The following is a 20810-nucleotide window of genomic DNA, read 5'->3' as shown; positions in this document are numbered from 1 at the left end:
TCCCCCCAGAGAGGAGAGAATTAACTGCCTATGACAAGCATAGAGCCACAAACACAAGAATCAAACACTCACAGCCTATGGGTCAAATTCAGCTAGCTTCTGTTTGTGCAAATAAAGTTTTATTGGAACACAGCCATGCTCCTTTGTTGGTACATTGTTTGGGTGCTTTTGCCCTACAATGGCAGGGTTTGAGTAGTTGTTACAGGCCAAAAAGCCGTCAGAGCAGAGAATGTTTTCTAGCTGACTCTCCACAGGAAAAGTTAACAGCCTAGACTACGAGAAATAACAGCTGAGGAGCTGTGTAGCAAGGGTGAATAAAATTAACATCTCAAAGGCAAATGACAAGTGGTGATGACTTACTCTACAGATCAAAAGCCAAAGGACCAGCAGAGAACAGAGAGGTCCATTTGGAGGATTTTCTGAGTGTCCAGGACTCCGCCCTGCCTTCTCACCTCCACTGAGATTCTTTCCCTCCTCTAGAGCACTGCTGTCCCAAAATGGAACTTGTGCTTTAAATGAATTCAACTGTACATCTCCTATATGCCATTTTTAGAGCAGTACATTAAGTGTTTTAATTTATCTGCCGGGTGGTGGAGGAGATGGGGGGAGGACATGCCTGGGAGTTCCAATGCTCCTCTCTGCAGGCCAGAAGCCCTCAACAGCTCTAACAGAAAAAAGTCCTCACATCTGTTATGCAAACACGCCATGTGCAACCAAAAATAAAACCCACACTGATGAAAGCCGACATTTCAGAAGATAATTTTAGACTTATTTTAAAACTGTAGAAACAGTCTCACTGAAATGTAAAAACCACAGCCCCAAAATGCCTGACCCCCTAGTGATTAAGCTCAAGGCTGCTTTAGAGGTCAACACGCTCCATTCCATTACAAACCTCCCACCCCACCTTAGCTTCGCTGTGTCCAAAGATGCAGAGAAAACATTCCTGAGTGCTAATGTGACCCCAAAGGTCAATAGAAATGATGGCTAAGCTGACAGCATGGTCTCCAAGTCGCTAATGGAGTTCTCGTACTTGGAGCTTTCAAACACACCCACGTGCATACGGCCTCTCTCACATCAAGGGGTTCCTTCTGCATACACTCACCAAACTGGTCTCTTTCTCCACGACCTGAGGTCTGGTTCTCTAAGGACAACAACCCTATTACTCATACTTACATCCCCTGCACTTTGCACAGTGCTTGGCATCTACATAGTAAAGAAGGAAAGACAGGAGGAAAGAACGAATTATAGGACTTAAAAGACTTTTTCAAGCACGAACTCAGATTACAGTGTAACCAAGTAACACGATCACCCAGTTAAATTCTGAAGAGCATCAAGACTCAACTATTCACAATATTTATGTAGCATTTTGAGGCTACCCACTCCTAGTTCCCTCTGTGTTGTGCCATTTGTCTGCTCCCTGGGGCCCATTTTTATAATGACAGAACTGTTCATTTCCAACTGTAAGCTCTTGTCTGCCCTATTTATCTGCGGAGCGCTCCAAGGTCCCGTCGGCAGACAGCTGCTGAAGAGATGCTTTTGAGGATGACAGAGAAAGGGGGCAGGAAAACTTGAGTTCTCACATCCTATCATTCTTCACTTCCCATAGCCAGATCCACCCTGAAACAGAGATCCTCTTAACACCTGATGCCCCTCCCCCAAAGTTTCTAGGTAACAGACCCGCAGGTCTAAGGACAATAACTATTGTTTCTTTTTCTCTGGCTCAGGGCAAGCTCATTATTACCGGACAAGGATCAAACCTCTCTGCCCTTGATTCAGACTGGGGAAAAAAAAAAAAAAGACTCTCAGCAGGGTATCCATTAGTTCAAATGACTGCTTGTAGTACAGAACTATTTCCCACCATCATTTTCCCCCTGGAATTCGGAATTCACTTGTGTGCAGAAGGGTGAGGCCTGAGGGAGGGGAGGGGTGAGGGATGGGAGGGTTGCAGGGACTCTGTTTTCTCCCACATGTTGTTAGGTCTGGATGGAATTTACACCAAAGATAAAACTGTTTGGAAACATGTGTCCCCAAAGGCCCTCCCCCTTGGAAGGGAGGCGACCCAGAGCATTTAAGAGGTGGAACCTCACTACCAGCTCCCCACAGGAAAATTTTCATTAGGGCACAGTGAGAATTTTCCCACGGTGTCCTCACAAAGGACTTGGGGTTTGATGGCCCAAATCCACCTTTAAGCTGAGAAACATACTCATTCATAAACTTGGTACATGCAAGGCACAACAGTACCATGAACTCAGCTGCTGTTCAGAAAGACAACTTCTGAGAAGCATTCTATCCCAGCTGAATTTAAAAACAAAAACAAAAACAAAACAAAAAGAACAAACTCCAGAATCAAAGAACTGGGTCAGGTCAGCAATTACTATTATTTTTCTGCTAATGTGACTCTTGTTCTAACACAAAAACATAAAATGCCAGCTAAGAATGGGGAGTTCTACTCTACAGAGCTCTAACGCTCCATAATAACACCTGCCAGGTCTCAGGTACACAGTTTTCTTAACATTCAGCTGGTAAACATCAAAATCAAAATAAGAGCCAGATTTTCCAGCTTCGGTGTGAATACCTGCCATTCTATGCTGGGACAAACCACTCAATGTTTTGGATCAAACTGGAATATTTTTCATTGCTGTTTGCTTACTTCTAAAATATAATTACAGCACACACAACTTGAAGGCAGTTTCTATTTTCCATGCAAAGCCACTGGATAAATAAATACTAGATTTGTGACTGCTCCTATTTTCTACTTCAGACCAACAAGTCGTCCCTTGAGCCCAGCTTTTGGCCCTCACAACAGGAAGGAAGCAGGTGGGGGAGATAAGCTAAGAAAGCTGCTAAAGATGGTAGTTTCCAGAAGGAATCCTCCTCCTCCACTGGCTACAGAAAAAAGATTAGCAGTCAGGAGGAAGAAGTTTGCGAAGGCCTTCCCTGTTATACTTCCGTCACCATCTAAGTGACGACCAGACCCAGCGGTGCAGAAAAAGGCACTGGCCAGGCAGGCAGGAAACCAGCACTCCTGGGTTCTAGTCTCAGCTCCACCTGGGGTCACAGCTTTGGACAAGCCACTTCCCGGGGCCCCACCCATTCACCTGGCAAAAGAGGGGTCTGGTTAGGATTAAGATGTAAGATTCTCCCATTTTAAAACTTCTAACCTTTGGGGCACCTCGCTGGCTTTGTTGGTGGAGCATGTGACTCTGGATCTTGGGTTTGGGGGGTTGGAGCTTCACACTGGGTGTAGAGAGAGATTACTCAAAAATAAAAACCTTTAAAAGCAACAACAACAAAAACTCCAAAATACCTTCTAACTTATCATTTAAATCATATTCTAAAAGAGATAATAATTTTCTCTGCATAACCCTTATCATATCATAACCATAGGATACTTGCTGTCTCTTCACAAAGTAGAACACATCATAAATGTAAGCTGGATCTTTTTTCCATTTATCTGTTTAACTAGATCCTTTGCCTAGAAACTGTGTTTCAGTGTTTCTTTTTTTCTTTCTTTCTTTCTTTTTTTCTTTCTTTCTTTCTTTCTTTCTTTCTTTCTTTCTTTCTTTCTTTCTTTCTTTCTTTCTTTCTTTCTTTCTTTTTAAATCACCTGTGACTACCACAGGGAGGGCTTTCCCACCAACAATACCAACTCTAATGCCTTCACATTCCTCTTCATACTACAGGTTAAAAATAAAAGTAAAGTGTTCATCTACCAAATTTCAGAGCCTCAAACATATTGCATCAGAACTCTGTCAACACTAGGAACTACCGAAGTATTGTTAAATGTCAATGGACTAAAGCATGTACTTGTAAAAAGCCTTCTGAATTCAAAGTTGTTTCTAAGGAAAGTAGTTTTCCTTAGAAAGCTCATCTGTACACTGTGGTGAGAACAGAATTCGGAAATGGGGTGTCATCTGGGAGAAATACAAATGGCAAGCAGTCATTCATGGGATTTAGCCACCTGGAGAAAGATGTCAAAAGGAAGTGAACGTGTGAAGCTGGGGACATTCAGGAACAATCCAAATCCAAATAACACAACTGGAATGTGACATCAAGGAGCATGGTAGAGGTGAATCAGAACTGACTGGAATGCACAGTGGAAACCCAATACTTTTATGACCTGTCTGTGGTTAAGTACGTGGTCAGCACTAGATCTGGAAAAAAGAAGGGGAAGGCAACTCCCAGGGTCCCCAGCACAGCCCTGAGAAGAGCATGCCCTAACTAGCAGATAATCCATACAGGTACAACCAAAGCTAGAAATGAATGAGCTGCCCCAGGGAAAGGGGAAAGGCAGCAGATGAGAAGGGCAGAGGACCGTGTCTCAGGCTTAGGCAAGGAGGAGTTGACCGCTTTGTTCTGGATGATGGATACTACAAGATTTGGATGTGGCCTTGGCACTAAACTGGCTACAAATAATTCTTTCTTTTTTTTAAGTTCATTTATTTTTAGAGAAAAACAGGACACATGTATGTTGTGCACCTGAGCGGGGGCAGGGCAGACAAAGAGGGAGAGAGAGAGAATCCCAAGCAGACTCCATGCTGTCAGCCCAGAGCCCAGTGCAAGACTAACACCTGATCACGACCTGAGCCAAGATCAAGAGTCAGACGCTTAATCGACTGAGCCACCCAGGCGCCCCTGGCTTAAAATAATTCTTTAACTATTTTGCTTTCATCTACTTCCACATAATTTTATATTAATGCTGGTAATATACATGAATTTCCTGCTACCACATCTCCTCCTTTCTCCTTCTAAGATAATAATGAACAGTGAAAATTACTGAAAAATACAGATCAAAAAAAATTATATAGCATACACTAGGGAATGTGTCATGAGACAGAATTTTCTCAATAGAGAAAAATTCTTTAAGCCTATCTTGTTACCTTTGTTCAAAGAGCCTAAATCCACAGTTAGCAGCCTTAACATCCACCTCCTTTCCTGTTACCTGGTGCATTTTGGACTTCACAATAAATGTAGAAATTGTAATTACAGTATGTAGTTAAGATCTTAAAAGTGGTGGTGGGGTGCGGGGTGGGGGGGGGGGCGGGTAGTGATGATTATTAGTTGGGAAAGAAAGGGCCTGGTTTAGATCCAACTCAGTGTCCCACCTCCACCACACATTAGTCCAGAAATGAAGTGGTCCATTGAGCCCAGTGGACCAAAGGGATCAAGGAAAATTCTAAATAGTTACTTGGATAAAAATGCCTGATTGCAGTAAGCAAGGGGTAGACTAGTTCCGGTGGAGAAGGGTTCCTTGGATCTCAGCCCGGGGCTACGGGTGTAGACGTGCACAGACCGCTCTAGCACACTCCACTCAGCAACTTCCCTATTGCTCACCGTAACAGAGGTGGGTGAAGAGAAGCCTGGTGTCCCCTCTCATACTTACAGCTTTTTCTCAAGAGTTTAAGCTGTTTCAGGAGTGGCAAATCCAAATGCCTTTCTTCGGGGCAAGGGGTAAAGGTAAATGTGTGAGACACTGTAAGCAAACAACCTGTGTTGGGACCTATGATGAGCTACGGCATGCTCGCCCTCTCTGAAGGAGCCAAATATAAATTTTAAAATAACAACACCAACAACGATAATAACCACTGGCCAGACTCACTTGCAGTCTCTGGGAGTGGCACTGGCTGATGGCGAGGGCAGGGTTCTAACGTCAGACTGGCTAACTTTCACCAAGTTCAGGGAGAGAATGGAGTTTAGGAATTGCTTTTAAGACAGTGAGGAAACTGCAGCCAAGAGTCCTGCTCACGATCCTATTAGACCTGGTCCACAGTTCTTTTAAAGCCCACTCTACCCTGTAGCATTATTACCCTGTGTTGAATAGACAAAAAGCTCTTTTCATCCAGGGCAAGAATAACCAATGACAGGAGGACTGCAGTTTTCTGCATTATTACTCCCTTAAAGGAAAATGGACCTAAACCCATGAGGAGAAAATACCGCAAAAAGTAAAACATGTTTCCAAAAGTAAGATTACAAACAAAGCAGAATGTCTTCTAAAACAAATGAAGGGGGGCGCCTGGCTGTCTCGGTTGGAAGAGGACACGATTCTTGAACTTGGGGTCATGAATTCGAGCCCCATGTTAAACATGGAGTTTACTTTAATAAATTATTTAATTAACAAATAAAAAAACAAATGAAGGAACAAAAAAAAAGGCTGCTATCAAAAACAAAAGATCTTAGTAGCCTTTCCTCTCAATACACAAACTAATTCTTCAAAATTTAAATTTAAAACAAACATACAGCACAAAAACCAGTCTTCCACAATGTGGAAGATGTGTTTTGGTTGTGAAGAAAATAAAATGCAAAGGTCCAGCCATCTCAGGTACTGACCTACCACCCATCTCAAGGATTAGAGCAGTGTGGTGATAACATAGGATGGGAGTGAAGGAAAGGACCTAAGAAGTTTCTGATCAGGTGCATTTAGGGCTCTTCCTACTAGGCCTGGCTCACTGAGCTCAGAGGGAAGAAGGCCCAAGGGCCATATCAATCACCTGTCCTTCCTTCTCCAATGTACGTTTGGTTTCAGAGGCCCCTCCTCCACAGGAAACAAGAACCTCTCTTTCTTGTCCCTCTCAAAATGCCAGTGCAGAGGCGCCTGGGTGGCTTAGCAGACTGAGCATCTCTTGATTTCAGCTCATGTCATGATCCCAGGGTCATGGGATCTAGCCCCACATTGGTCCCCACACTGAGTGTAGAGCCTGCTTGAGATTCTCTCTCTCCCTCTGCCTCTGCCCCATCCCCTGCTTGCATGCGCTCTCTCTCTCTCTTTCAAATTAAGGGAAAAAAAAGAACTTTTAAAAATTAAAAAAAAAAAAAAAAAAAGAAAGAAAGAAAAAAAAAACAGCAGAGGCACCTGGGAGGCTGGTTCAGTTAGTTAAGCGTACAACTTCGGCTCAGGTGATGATCACAGAGCCTGCTTCAGATCCTCTGTCCCCCATTCACTGCCCCTCCTCTGCTCACACTTTCTCAAAAGTGAATAAACATTTATTGAAGGTGGGGGGAGGGGCACCTGGGTGGCTTAGTCGGTTAGGCGTCCGACTTCGGCTCAGGTCATGATCTCATGGTTCATGGGTTTGAGCCCCACATCAGGCTCTATGCTGACAGCTCAGAGCCTTGAGCCTGCTTTGGATTCTGTGTCTCCCTCTCTCTCTGCCCCTCCCCTGCTTGTGCTCTGTCTCTGTCTCTCAAAAATAAATAAATGTAAAAAAAAAAAAAAAAATGGGGGGGGGAGCCAGTGCAGATTACAGGGGGGTCAAAACCTCAAAGTGTCATCATTTGCTTCCAGAGAAGTTCCATCTTGATTTAGTGGTGCAGGTCAGCAGACTTAAATCTCTCTCAAAATAGCTACCCTCCCCATTTGGGAGTTGTTGTTTTGTGGGGGTTTTTTTGGTCACCCTACATTCTGAAATGGATTTTTAATCCCCTAGGCATCAAATATCTCAAGACCATACCTGCTTGAATTACATGCCTAATGACATGAATGTCCTGCAGTAAAATGGCTCCTCCATTTAAGATGGGAACCATGCTCCAGGAGAAGACAGAAGTCACGCCCCACTCCACCAGCACAGCAGTTTCCTCTGAGCCCAAGTTCTCACGGGAAAGAGGAGTTTGCCTAGTGACACAAGGCAGCATGAAGTGCGGCCCCGCGGCTCCCTGCAGTTCCCTCTTGCTCAATTTTAAACACAGGCCACCTTTTGAAACCAAGGCAAACACTGAAAACAACTGAATAGGAAGGCTGCCCTCGTGTTCTTAACCCCAGCAGCCCCCGTCCCTTGCACATAAAGGTGAGAATACCGGGTGGGAGGCAATTATACACTCCCATCTGGGCAGTTACAAGCACACATGCTTTCTCCTCTTCCAGTCACATCCTCAAACGTTACCACAGTCCAACAAAGCGGGGGAAGGACTGCAGCAGAAGCCCAGTGTGTGTCCCCACAAGGGGACCTTTCAACGCCCGCCCTCAAGCATCGCCTGAGGATGAGGTCAGCCTCTACTCTATAGGCTGCAAACAAGCTGACTTTGTGACCAGCTGGCCTGCCCACTATGAAGCCCTAAAGATGGAAAAGGATTGGTTTCGCCCACAGGGACCTCATTCCTTATGCAGAAAGCCCAGCCAAACCATTTTTAAAGAAGTACATTCAGGAGACAGGCATAGAAACATTTACAAGAGCCAGTGTGAGGTGTCCGGGCGGCCCCTTCTCCCTCTCGCTCTCTCCCTTCCTCCGTCCCTCCCTCTGCAATGACCCCAATCACACTGTACGTACACAGAACTGCTGGGCTCACCTCCCTAAATATCCATCTGTTTTGACAAGGACATACTCTTACTCAAGAATTGATAATAGCTTCCAACTGGCCATCAGACCACGGTCAAATGCCTAACTTTGGCAATAAAATTCCCGCAAGGTCATTTTACCTCCCCATGTCTCATCTCTGTCCTTCTACACGTGCCTTGTCCTTGTTCTCTTCCCTCCTGTCAACCTACACAGCCAATCACTAAGAACGCATTCAGCCTGGGTTCGAATCCCAACTGTACCCCTTAGAGCTGGAGACCTCGGATAAGGTACTTAAAGGATGCAATGCCTCAGTTTCCTCATATGTAAGGCAGGAATAATGCTTAGCTGAGTGCAGCAGTGATGAACCGAGATAATTCAGGTAAAATGCTCAGAATAAAACCTGATGCGTGGTATTACCCAATAAATATTAGCAATTAAAGTACTCATTATTCTCACACAAGTCACTTCCATGAAGCCTCCCTTAGTGGTACGACTCCCTTAGTGAAATGCTTTCTGTTTCTTTTTTTTTTTTTTTTTTTTAATTTTTTTTTTTTCAATGTTTTTAATTTATTTTTGGGACAGAGAGAGACAGAGCATGAATGGGGGAGGGGCAGAGAGAGAGGGAGACACAGAATCGGAAACAGGCTCCAGGCTCCGAGCCATCAGCCCAGAGCCCGACGCGGGGCTCGAACTCACGGACCGCAAGATCGTGACCTGGCTGAAGTCGGACGCTTAACCGACTGCGCCACCCAGGCGCCCTGCTTTCTGTTTCTTAAATGTTCTACCAACACTTAGAAACCATACATGCTAGCTGGAGTTGTCAGGGACTATTTCATGGGGCAGGTTAGTTCGATGGCAATCAAATATTAAAATTAGTATTGTGAAAGTTATATCCTAGGGGGGCCTCAGTGACTCACTTGGTGGAGCATCTGACTCTGGATTTCAGCTGAGGTCATGATCTCATGAGCATGGAGCTGCTTAAGATTCTCTCTCTCTCTCTCTCTCTCTCTCTCTCTCTGCCCCTCTCACCCACTTGTACCCTCTCTCTCTAAAATAAAATTAAATTTAAAAAAAGAAAGTCATGTCCTAAAATGTATACCGGTGGCTCCCAAATGAACCCTACCTCCAGTAATGTTGCTCGTGGGTTCACCACTACACATTTGTATACTTTCAGGGTTTGTTTCTTGGATCCAAAGCTAAATTCTACCAAGACTGAAAACTTCTTAAGGGCTGGAAATGCACCACAGACAACCGACGCACGCTGAGAATTCCTATCACAACCACAATGGATCCTCAAACCGATGCTTGCTGAATTTACAAAGAGAATATGAAGTTACCTGAAAAACAAAGGTAATAAAAGGGAGATGAAATGCCCTTTCAGTTTTCCTCCTCTCAAATGTCCTGCCACAAACATACAAGATTAAACCATGGTATGCGGAAGACAATTGGTGGTTAACTACCACTAAGGTGCAGTACAGCCTGATGTAGCCTAACGAGGCAGTCTTAGCTCTGGGTCTCCCCACCTCCAAATTTCCAAAGTGCTTCATGCATCTTCTCATATGGCACTGACTAATTTCCCCCTTGTTCTATGCCTCAGATGACTGATGGATGATAAGCTCCATTTCTCACAAGTTTGAATGTTCCAGAGCTCCCACTGCAGTGCCTTACTGAGGAGACATCCAATGTTTAAAGCACGGAGCAGCTGGGTGGCTCAGGGGTTAAGCATCTGACTTTGGCTCAGGTCATGATCTCATGGTTCATGAGTTCGAGCCCCGCATCAGGCTCTGTGCTGACATCTCGAGCCTGGAACTTGCTATGGATTCTGTGTTTCCCTCTCTCCTGACCCTCCCTTGCTCTCTCTCTCTCTCAAAAATAAACATTAAAAAAAAAATTAAAGTAATCAGGGGAGAAGTGCAGTGTCACAGGTTTTGACAGTAGTTTCCCCAAATTCCAGACCATACATTCACAATTATAAAAGCAATGCCCAATGGGAATGCAAGCTGGTGCAGCCACTCTGGAACACAGTATGGAGGTTCCTCAAAAAACTAAAAATAGAACGACCCTATGACCCAGCAATTGCACTACTAGGCATTTATCCAAGGGATACAGGTGTGCTGTTTCGAAGGGACACATGCACCCCCATGTTTATAGCAGCACTATCAGCAATAGCCAAAGTATGGAAAGAGCCCAAATGTCCATCGATGGATGAATGGATAAAGAAGACGTGGTGTGTGTGTGTGTATATATATATGTATATGTATATATATGTGTGTGTGTGTGTGTGTGTGTGTGTGTGTGTGTGTGTATATATATATATATATATATATATATATATATATATATATAATGGAGTATTACTTGACAATCAAAAAGAATGAAATCTTGCCATTTACAACTAATGGAATTAGAGGGTATTATGCTAAATGAAATTAGTCAGAGAAAGACAAAAATCATATGATTTCACTCATATGAGGACTTTAAGAGACAAAACAGATGAACATAAGGGAAGGGAAACAAAAATAATATAAAAACAGGGAGGGGGACAAAACAGAAGAGACTCATAAATATGGAGAACAAACAGAGGGTTACTGGAGGGGTTGTGGGAGGAGGGATGGGCTAAATGGCCAAGGGGCATTAAGGAATCTACTCCTGAAATCATTGTTGCACTATATGCTAACTAATTTGGATGTAAATTTTAAAAAATAAAAAATTAAAATTAAAAAAAAAAAGTAATGCACAACAGAAAACTTCAGAGAGCCTAATGGATAAGAATATGTCGAGTGTTTCTAAGGAAATGGTTGTTCTGAATCTCCTGATGTGGGATCCAAGGAATTTAACAAAAATCCCCTACCCCTGGACAAGCAGAGCAAGACTAACTCCATTTTGTGCTGCACCCACCGTCTCATGTATAACCCCCACATGACCTACTTATTGCTTAAGACACTCCCCCACCCTAGCTAGTCAAGCCGCTAAGCACACCCTTACTGGAAACCGGCTCATATAGGAATGCGGAATCCCTAACTGCCAAAGAATGTAAACCCCACCTTTTGCCCGCAAAACTTGCACGCCAATTCTTAAACCCCACCTTTTGCCCGCCAAACTTGCGTGCCAATTCCGACCAGAGTGATAGGCTAGTTCAAACTATAGGGTAAATTGTAATTCAACTGGCCACCTGCGTGTGGACCGACATGACTATGCAACTTTCTGTGTGTGTTACAATCTCATTGGCCACTGGCCCCTATTAAACTGCTACACCTCTTAACCTAGGGGTCCACGTCCCTGCTCCGCTGTGTCGGGTATACTTGGGCCCAAGGCCCAAGCTGAGCTTGCAAATAAACCCTCGTGCGTTTCCATCGGTATCGGCTCCTTGGTGGTCTCTCGGATTCGAAATCGGGGGCATTACACTGAGAGTATAGTTAAGATAGCCTGTAGCTTCAGCATGAGGTTGGGGAAAAGAGACACTTGCTCGGGAGTTGTTCCTGGTGATGGCGTCTCCACGGTGGTGGGGTTCCAACAGAGTGCTGGCCCTAGCCTTCTCCCCCTCCTCATTCTGCTGGGCCCCAGGAAAATTGGGTTTGGATAGCTAGCCTTTGCTCTCCCCCTTTCCCTTAGACAAGAGCTGCCCCTGGCAAAGAGTGCCCCTGCCACTCTTCTCGGGAAACTGTATCTCTGCAGGGGAAGTATGGCCCAGCCTAGGGGGACTGGCGCCTGGGTAGGCTCCCTCAGTGGAAAAGTCTAACTTGTTTTGGGGTTCAGTACTAAGAGGCCCACTTCTCTGCAGATTCAAGCCATACTCTCTCATATGAGCTTTATGAGGGACAGAGGGTGATGTCTGGCATCTATCTACTGACACTTCGGTCTTTTTTGCCTATTTGTTTAGAGACTAAGAGGGGAAATGTTATTTACTGGGCTCCCTCAAAAACCCCAACACGTGCCCCTGTCATCTGGCTGATTAAAATGCCTTCTATGGGGAAAGTCCAGGAAAACGCCCTGCTTCATCAGCATCACAAACCAGGCCTACTTCTGCATACATTGCCCAAGAAATGTCTAAAAATCCACTCCTCACCCTTGGAGACACCCGAACCACAAATGACATGTCAGCAAAGTAAAAATCGCCCTACTGCCCACTCCTCATCATCTGTGGAATTTTCTAAGCTTTATCAGGCTTCCCAAGTAGGCCAAATAGAGTTTATTATAACAGCTGCTACTTGAGACACTGGAAGCCATCCTTACAACAAGGGAAAAGTACCAAGTCTACAAGAAGACTGTACATCTAGGAGGAACAGTTATAAACAAGGCATAGACCGAACACACAATACACCAAAGAACAGACTGTATCTGTTCTACTGCTAAAGTTCAAGACTTTGAATGGTTCCCCTGCTTGGCAGGAAAGCACTGAAGAGGCTTCAGGAAGGTCTGGAGATAATGAGTATACCCCTATCCACACCAGCGTGGCTGGGCCCCCATCCTTTACAGGGAAAGTTTTCCCACACACCCTCACCAATCATCATCAAATGAGAAGAGTTCAAAAGAGGCCACGGCGCCTGAGTGGCTCAGTCGGTTAGGCATCCGACTCTTGATTTCGGTTCAGGTCATGATCTCACAGCTTGTGGGTTTGAGCCTGGCATCAGGCTCTGTGCTGACAGCATGGAGCCTGCTTGGGATTCTCTCTCTCTCCCTCTCTCTCTGCCCCTCCCCTCCCCCGCTTATGCTCTAAATCTCTCTGTCAAAATAAATAAATCCAAAGCATTAAAGAAAGAAAAGAAAAAGAAAAAGAAAAAGAAAAAGAAAAAGAAAAGGAAAGAAAAGAAAAGAAAAGAAAAGAAAAGAAAAGAAAAGAAAAGAAAAGAAAAGAAAAGAAGGGAGGGAGGATGAGGCAGACTTACATGCTCCTTCATTTCATTAGCTACAGTTTTTGACATCATGATGCAGCAGAGAAGGACGACCAGAATGAAGTACAACGCATACATGAAGCGGGTGCTCCGGGACTGTCGGATCTTGGGGCAGCAGTCACAGCAGAGGGAGCAGCCAGCGGACCCACAGCAGCAGGCCAACTAGGAAAGGAACACAAAACATCCTCTTAGAGCCATTGATTTACGGACCCATTAACTCCAGACCGCTGCAGGTCGACCTCCCAGGCTATCAGTCTTCTGAGCCATCTTGCCTACAGAACGTGCAGTAACAGTTTAGTGTGCAAATGAAGCTTTCACCAGAATTGGTCTGATATTGTCTTTAATAAAAAGAAGGGACTGTGGCGTGGGAGATGCCCAATCATTAAAAAAGAAAAGTCACAGTTCACCTGAAGCACTATAATCATTACTCTGAGGGGAAACAAAGATTTCAGGGATCAGCTAAGGAGTAAGAGAAGAAGTCTAAAACCTAAAAATTCAATCTCTTGGTGATGATTTGGAAGGCACTTCAGGACCCTGCAATGGTTTGGAAACAAGCATCACACTGTAAACATCTCATCTGCCAATGAGAAGAGATCATAGGTATCAGACAAGAGGCTATAATCACATCTTACTTCATTTACTGCAGGAAACTGCCTTTGTAACACCACTCCAATAGGTCTTAGGGCTTAACCAGCATTAAGCTTATGCACTCCCTTGGTCTGAGTGAACCAAACTCACTTACCTTCCTTGAGATCTGCAGACCACTGGCCTTGAGGAGAGAAGGACCAGTCTTGCCCAGAAGAGAAGTCCTGACGACTGAAAATAGCTGCTGCTGGTGCCCGCAAGCCTGTTGAGGGTCATGTCGGCATATGCGGACTAAATGCCTGGGCACCACCTTCTCCTCCAGGTAGCCCACCCCAACCCCAGTGTCTCACACTTTCCTCTTTAAAACCCTCCGGCTTCGCCTGGACGAGAAGATGATCTTTGGGACCTTAGTCCACCATCTTCCGAGGCTGCTGGCTTCCTCAGTAATGCCAACCTCTCCTTTCCCACCATCACCTGTCTCTCAAGTATTGATTTTTGAGAGGCGAGCAGCCAAACCAGAGTTCAGAACGGGTTCTCTGTCCAGTAACACCACTGTTTGAGCACTTTGTGTAGTATTTCATCATTTCACACGCTTATAATGGGCTCTCTCCATCTTACATTGCTTTCCAAACCATCTTCCTCGCAAGACTCTTCTGGCATCCTAAGGCTAGGCTGCTTTGTAAGATAAGCTACTCTACTCGGGTGGCGCTAACAGATCACACGGGTGAAATCTAACACTACTGCTTGTATGGGGTCCTCCCACTGGCAGGGCTGCCTTTTCTCTGGGCCTTGCCTTCCTCCTCCTTGCCTCCCAAATTCTTTCCCAATTGTCTCCTTCGTTGCCTGCTAACTTTTTTTAGTTCTATGGTCTTAAATAACCAGTCTTACTGACTGCATTTCAAATTCAAATGCAGTAGGATATTTATTCTATTTGGGAAAGGAAATACTTTTATTTTCTTTTAATTTTTTAATGTTTGTTTCATTTTTGAGAGAGAGACAGAGCACGAGTAGGGGAGGAGCAGAAAGAGGGAGACACAGAATCCAAAGCAGGCTCCAGGCTCTGAGCTGTAGCACAGAACCCGACACGAGGCTCGAACCCACAGATCGCGAGATCATGACCTGAGCTGAAGTCAGACGCTTAACCAACTGAGCCACCCAGGTGCCCCAAAAGAAATATTTTTATTTTTTAACGTTTATTTATTTTTGAGACAGAGAGAGACAGAGCATGAGCAGGGGAGGGTCAGAGAGAGAGGGAGACACAGAATCTGAAACGGGCTCCAGGCTCTGAGCTGTCAGCACAGAGCCCGACGCGGGGCTTGAACTCATGGACCGTGAGATCATGACCTGAGCCGAAGTCGGCCACTTAACCGACTGAGCCACCCAGGCGTCCCAAAAGAAATATTTTTAAAGCAGTTAATCCTTCCCATGATAGAACATTCCCATAGTACAATCAACATTTAAACTATCTCCACAGAAGGGGGAAAATAAATGGATTTTATGTGTATATATAAATATATATACATATATATATTCTATTTATATCATGTTTATTATATATATTTATATAAATTATTTTATATATTATTTGTTATTATTCAAAGGCAAATAGTAACAAAAGAAATGTGATCATACAAAGTGTGAAATGAAAATCATACTGCTTACTTAGAATAATCCTATCCTATCATTAAAGTCATGTATCATTGTATGGATTTGACTTTTCAAACTTTTCTCATTTCACTTTCACTCTATATAGTGCTATGATGTTTTTTAAAACATACATATACATGTGTGAGTGTATCTGTGTGTATATATACACACACCTAACATTTCAACTGGAGCCCTCCCACTAGAGCAAGTGAGCAGCACTTGCTTGGGGCCTGTGCATTCAGGGGATAGCTCACAGGGCACTGTGAGAACTCATTCACCACGTCCCATTCATTCCTCTTGGGAAGGCAAAGAAGGATACTTCTGCCACAAGAACCATTCCAAAGAGGGTCACATGTTTTACTTCCACTGCTTTAGTTTAGGAGCATGTAAATCCCTAAGCAATGTGGAAAACCTTCATTCAGAAAGACTTACTCCTTGAGAGTTCTGGATAGCCAAGTTGGCTTTGGTTTGTCTAAACTAAGTCCCAACTGCAAAAAGAAAGAAATCTTGACCTGACACCAACTGTCACTCAGTTGGTTTTCCCAACTCGGAAATATGGGAGCCCTAGCAGAATGCAGGAAAGACATCAGAGACTTCTGTTAACTACAATAATTCTAATACTGTCCCTTAATAAACGGTGGAGAGAGAGGGGGCAGCAGTAGGGAAGTTCCCCAAATACTGAAGCTGTTGAAGCTGTGAAAAGCAGAACCCAGGTGTTCCTGAGCATGCTGCAGGGCTTATAACATCAAAGAAATAGAAGAAAAACATTAAGGCATAAAACTGGGTTTTATTATGTTTATTTATTTTTGAGAGAGAGACAGAATGTGAGCAGGGAAGGGGCAGAGAGAGAGGGAGACACAGAATCTGAAGCAGGCTCCAGGCTCTGAGTTGTCAGCGCAGAGCCTGACACGGGGCTCAAACTCACGAACTGTGAGATCGTGACCTGAGCCGAAGTCGGACGCTTAACCGACTGAGCCACCCAGGCGCCCCCTTTTTTTTTTTTAATTCAGGTAAAAAGCGTTCTCTATCCTTTAACTAAATTTGGATTTCCACATCTTTCGGTAATATACAATGCTTCACATACAATGTCACAGCCTGCTTTCCTTCCTTCTCTTTTGAGGTTTTAGGCTTACCTATGAATCACCGGGGGTTAGCAGAGAGATAATCAACCGATTCCACTTTGACAAGCAATATTTATTTAAGTTTTAGAGCCCCAACCAACATTCTGCAGCTCATTCTCCAGGCTCCAAGTGCAAAAACAGCTTCCCATCAAACTTGTACACATTTCTCACTACTACTAGAAGGCAGAGGTAGTGGTAAATTTCAATTCCTGCCAGCATGGGGCCACGTGCTGTCCTTTAGTGGTAGCTGTGCAAGGGAATGGTAAAACTTGAAAACTAGGAGGTCAAGAACACGCAGCTCCCTCTGCTCAATAAAGGAGGAGCTCCCCAAAGAACAAATACACTTGGCAGGTAGTCCCTAACACACAAAATGATCATGCTGTCGGAAACTCAACCATGCTACAATTGCGTTAGTAAATTGGGTTGGGGCTTACAGTGGATTTCTCCCATACAAAAGAACATAGGGCAATTTACTAAAGCTTATTTAATTTATCATATTAGCTAACAATAGCTAACACTTATTGATCTCTTACTTGCTGCAAGGCACAAATAGTATTATTAGCTGTTTTGTCACCCCAAAGTTACAGAGCCGAGACAGGGGCTCAGAGGGGTTAGGCAACCTAAGGTCAGAAGGCTGATAAGTGGGGGAGCCTGAATTTGAATCTGGTTGTCTCTCCTTGCTGCTGGCACAGAGAGGGTGAGCAGGACAGACAACGCTGGCCTGAAACTTTGGATCCCTACAAAAGGGAAGCTGGCTGCGTGGGAAGGAGGCAGCAAGACAGGAAGCGCTTTTTCTTGCCTGCCCTTGGGTGTACAGTAAGCATTCAACAAATATCTGAAGAAGGCATCTCCTTCTCTGTGCCCCTTTCGCTCTTGCAGGCAATCTCTGGCCTCAGTGGACCTGAATGATCCCGCTTAAATACAGCCCTGTCCCAAGCAGCTCAACACCCCCAATCACCAACCTCCCTGAACCACCGCGTCCTACCCCACGTTAAAAGCCCTATTCCCAATCCTATGGAAATAACTAAGCCATTCATTCACTCAACTAACATTTATTATACTACAAACCTACTATGCACAGCATTAGTTCCTGGGAATGAAGCAATTAAAACAAGAGACCTTTTTCTTCCCTCGCTAAGCAAGAATACAAAGATACGTGTTAAGAATGACCGTCTAGGGGCGCCTGGGTGGCGCAGTCGGTTAAGCGTCCGACTTCAGCCAGGTCACGATCTCGCGGTCCGTGAGTTCGAGCCCCGCGTCAGGCTCTGGGCTGATGGCTCGGAGCCTGGAGCCTGTTTCCGATTCTGTGTCTCCCTCTCTCTCTGCCCCTCCCCCGTTCATGCTCTGTCTCTCTCTGTCCCAAAAATAAATTTAAAACGTTGAAAAAAAAAATTTAAAAAAAAAAAAAAAAAAAAAGAATGACCGTCTACGTGCCATTTTGGAGAGATAAAGGAAACCTGGATGTTCAATGAAAGAGTACTAACTGGGGCGCCTGGGTGGCGCAGTCAGTTAAGCGTCCGACTTCAGCCAGGTCACGATATCGCAGTCCGTGAGTTCGAGCCCCGCGTCAGGCTCTAGGCTGATGGCTCGGAGCCTGGAGCCTGTTTCCGATTCTGTGTCTCCCTCTCTCTCTGCCCCTCCCCCGTTCATGCTCTATCTCTCTCTGTCCCAAAAAAATAAATAAAAAACGTTGAAAAAAAAAATTAAAAAAAAAAAAAGAAAAAAGAAAGAGTACTAACCACTGAAATTATGGCACATTCACATCACTGAATTCAATGCACCCACCACAATGATTATATAGTAGATACAGAAAAATTTATTGCCATGGAAAGATATATACAATGTATTAACTGAAAATAAATAACACACAACAATATAGAGTATGATAGCATTTGAGGTAACAATATACCCAGACCTAGAGCAGTAACAATAACAAAAAAAAAATCTGAAAGGATATACCAATATGGCAACAGTCATTAATAGACCTGTAGATTAGGAGTTAACTATGTTTTTCTGTATTTTCTAAGCTCTTTGCAACAAGCACATAGCTTCTAATTAGAAAAACATGACAACACGTTTCTATTTTGGAAGAAAACAAAACAAAGTTTCTGTTCTCACAGGTGGTAAACATTCAAATACTTATTAATTTAATCAGCCAATAAGTAAAAGAAAACTACTAATTTAGCTATATGAGAGAGAAAAGCCAGAGTGAACCATCTCTGTAACTGGGGGGATAAAACCAGAAAATTCCTACTGTACTGTATCTTTAAAATTGGTTAAGATGGTAAATTTTCTATTTTTTACCACAATAGAAAAGTGATAATTCCTTAACCCTTGTAATATTTGTTAGTATTTAATACATATAAGGAAACCTCTACTTGGTGGAATTTGAAGCAAATAAAAAAGAAACGACAAAAATTAAACAACTACCTAAAAGTTCAAGGAGTTGAACAAGAAGCTATACATTTGCCTAACCCAAAAATCTGCTCTTATATTTCCTTCATCTAAAATTCTTAAGTTCTTCGGGGTGCCTGGGTGGTTTGGTTGGTTGGGCATAGGACTTCAGCTAAGACCATGATCTCACAGTTCGTGAGTTCGGGCCCCATGTCGGGCTCTGTGCTAACAGCTCAGAGCCTGAAGTTTGCTTTGAGTTCTGTATCTCCCTCTCTCTCTGGCCCTCCCCTGCTCACTCTCTCTCTCTCTCTCAAAAATAAATAAGCATTAAAAAATTAATAACAATAATCAAAAATAGGGGCGCCTGGGTGGCGCAGTCGGTTAAGCGTCCGACTTCAGCCAGGTCACGATCTCGCGGTCCGTGAGTTCGAGCCCCGCTTCAGCCAGGTCACGATCTCGTGGTCCATGAGTTCGAGCCCCGCGTCAGGCTCTGGGCTGATGGCTCGGAGCCTGGAGCCTGTTTCCGATTCTGTGTCTCCCTCTCTCTCTGCCCCTCCCCTGGTCATGCTCTGTCTCTCTCTGTCCCAAAAATAAATAAAAAACGTTGGGAAAAATAAATAAATAAATAAATAAATAGATAAATAAATAAATAAATAAATAAAATAAAATAAAATAAAATAAAATAAAATAAAATAAAATAAAATAAAATTGTTAAGTTTTTCTCTTTTGAGTTCAAGAATCCCTTAAAACTCCGAGGTTTTTACAATCCTGGCCATGACCGTGGGAACCAGATTCTGGGGGTTTGCCAGAAAGGAGTTTCTGACAGGTAGTTTCTCACACAGGTTTCGACATACCAGAATATACTGGTTTCTACCCTTAACATCATTTCAGTGAAAAGCACTGTCAAGGGTCAGTGTTCTTCCTTAAATGGCACTGGGTACCCAGGGATGAGTCTGAAACAGGCACGCTATGAACACACATGATGCCAGCGCTGGCTTCTGGGGATCAGTGGTACCTGGACAAAAATGTTCTCCCTGAGAGTCTCTTTTCTCACAAGGTTAGGGTTACATTCAGCACCCAAAAAACAAAGTGGGAGGGGCCTGGTGGCTCAGTCGGTTGAGCTCCAACTTTGGCTCAGGTCATAATCTCGTGATCCGTGGGTTCGAACCCCACATCGGGCTCTGTGCTGACCACTTAGAGCCTGGAGCCTGCTTCAGATTCTGTATGTCTCTCTCTCCACCCCTCCCCCACTCACGCTCTGTATCTCTCTCACTCTCTCAAAAATAAACAAACATTAAAAAAAAAAAAGTTGATCAAGTTCTCGGTCCTCAGATAGCAGCTGGATTCTTTGACTCATTCCATCACGCCACCCTCCACTTATATCTCTTCTAAAAAACACCACATTTGATATAGTTCTGTAGGTCAGAGGACAGAATCTATTATGTTTAAGGTTAAAAGGTTAACTAACTCCACTTCCTGGCAGTTCAACAGAAAACAAACATTCCCAGGAGGCAGGTCAAACTCGGCACTAGGGCATTTTGTGGCCCTGTAAGTCTTTGTTGGGGTGCTGTCCTGTGCACGGTAGGATGTTAAGCAGCCTCCTGGGCCTCTACCCACTAGATGCCAGGAGCACCCTCCCTGTCTCCTTCACAAGTGGTGACAATCAGAAATGTCTCGAACAATTGCCTCCCCCCTTCTGCTGCAAACCACAGCTTTCAGGGTTAAAATCAAGAGCTATGAGGTCAGGCCATCTGGGTTCACACCCAAGCTTGAATACTGCCTGCTTATGTGGCCGTGCACCAATTCTTTACCACCCCCTAAGTATTAATGACCTCATTTGTAAAATGGGAATAAAAACATCTACTTGAAAGGACTGTTAGTAAGATTAAATGAGACAATTC

The 20810-nt window shown here is 44.1% G+C and overlaps 1 protein-coding gene across 1 annotated transcript in view; it reads right to left on the bottom strand.

Moving 5' to 3' along the window:
• Nucleotides 1-20810, bottom strand: part of SERINC5 (serine incorporator 5) — a 104055-nt gene that overhangs the window by 47296 nt on the left and 35949 nt on the right. The window contains exon 2 of the mRNA XM_058728602.1: nt 13157-13324. Coding sequence (XP_058584585.1) covers nt 13157-13324 — 168 coding nt within the window. The remainder of the gene's footprint in view (nt 1-13156; nt 13325-20810) is intronic.

This window comes from Neofelis nebulosa, chromosome 1 (genome assembly GCF_028018385.1).
Source record: "Neofelis nebulosa isolate mNeoNeb1 chromosome 1, mNeoNeb1.pri, whole genome shotgun sequence".
NCBI lineage: Eukaryota > Metazoa > Chordata > Mammalia > Carnivora > Felidae > Neofelis > Neofelis nebulosa.
Note: the sequence above shows the minus strand (reverse complement) of the source record. Positions and strands in the feature narration are given on the sequence as shown.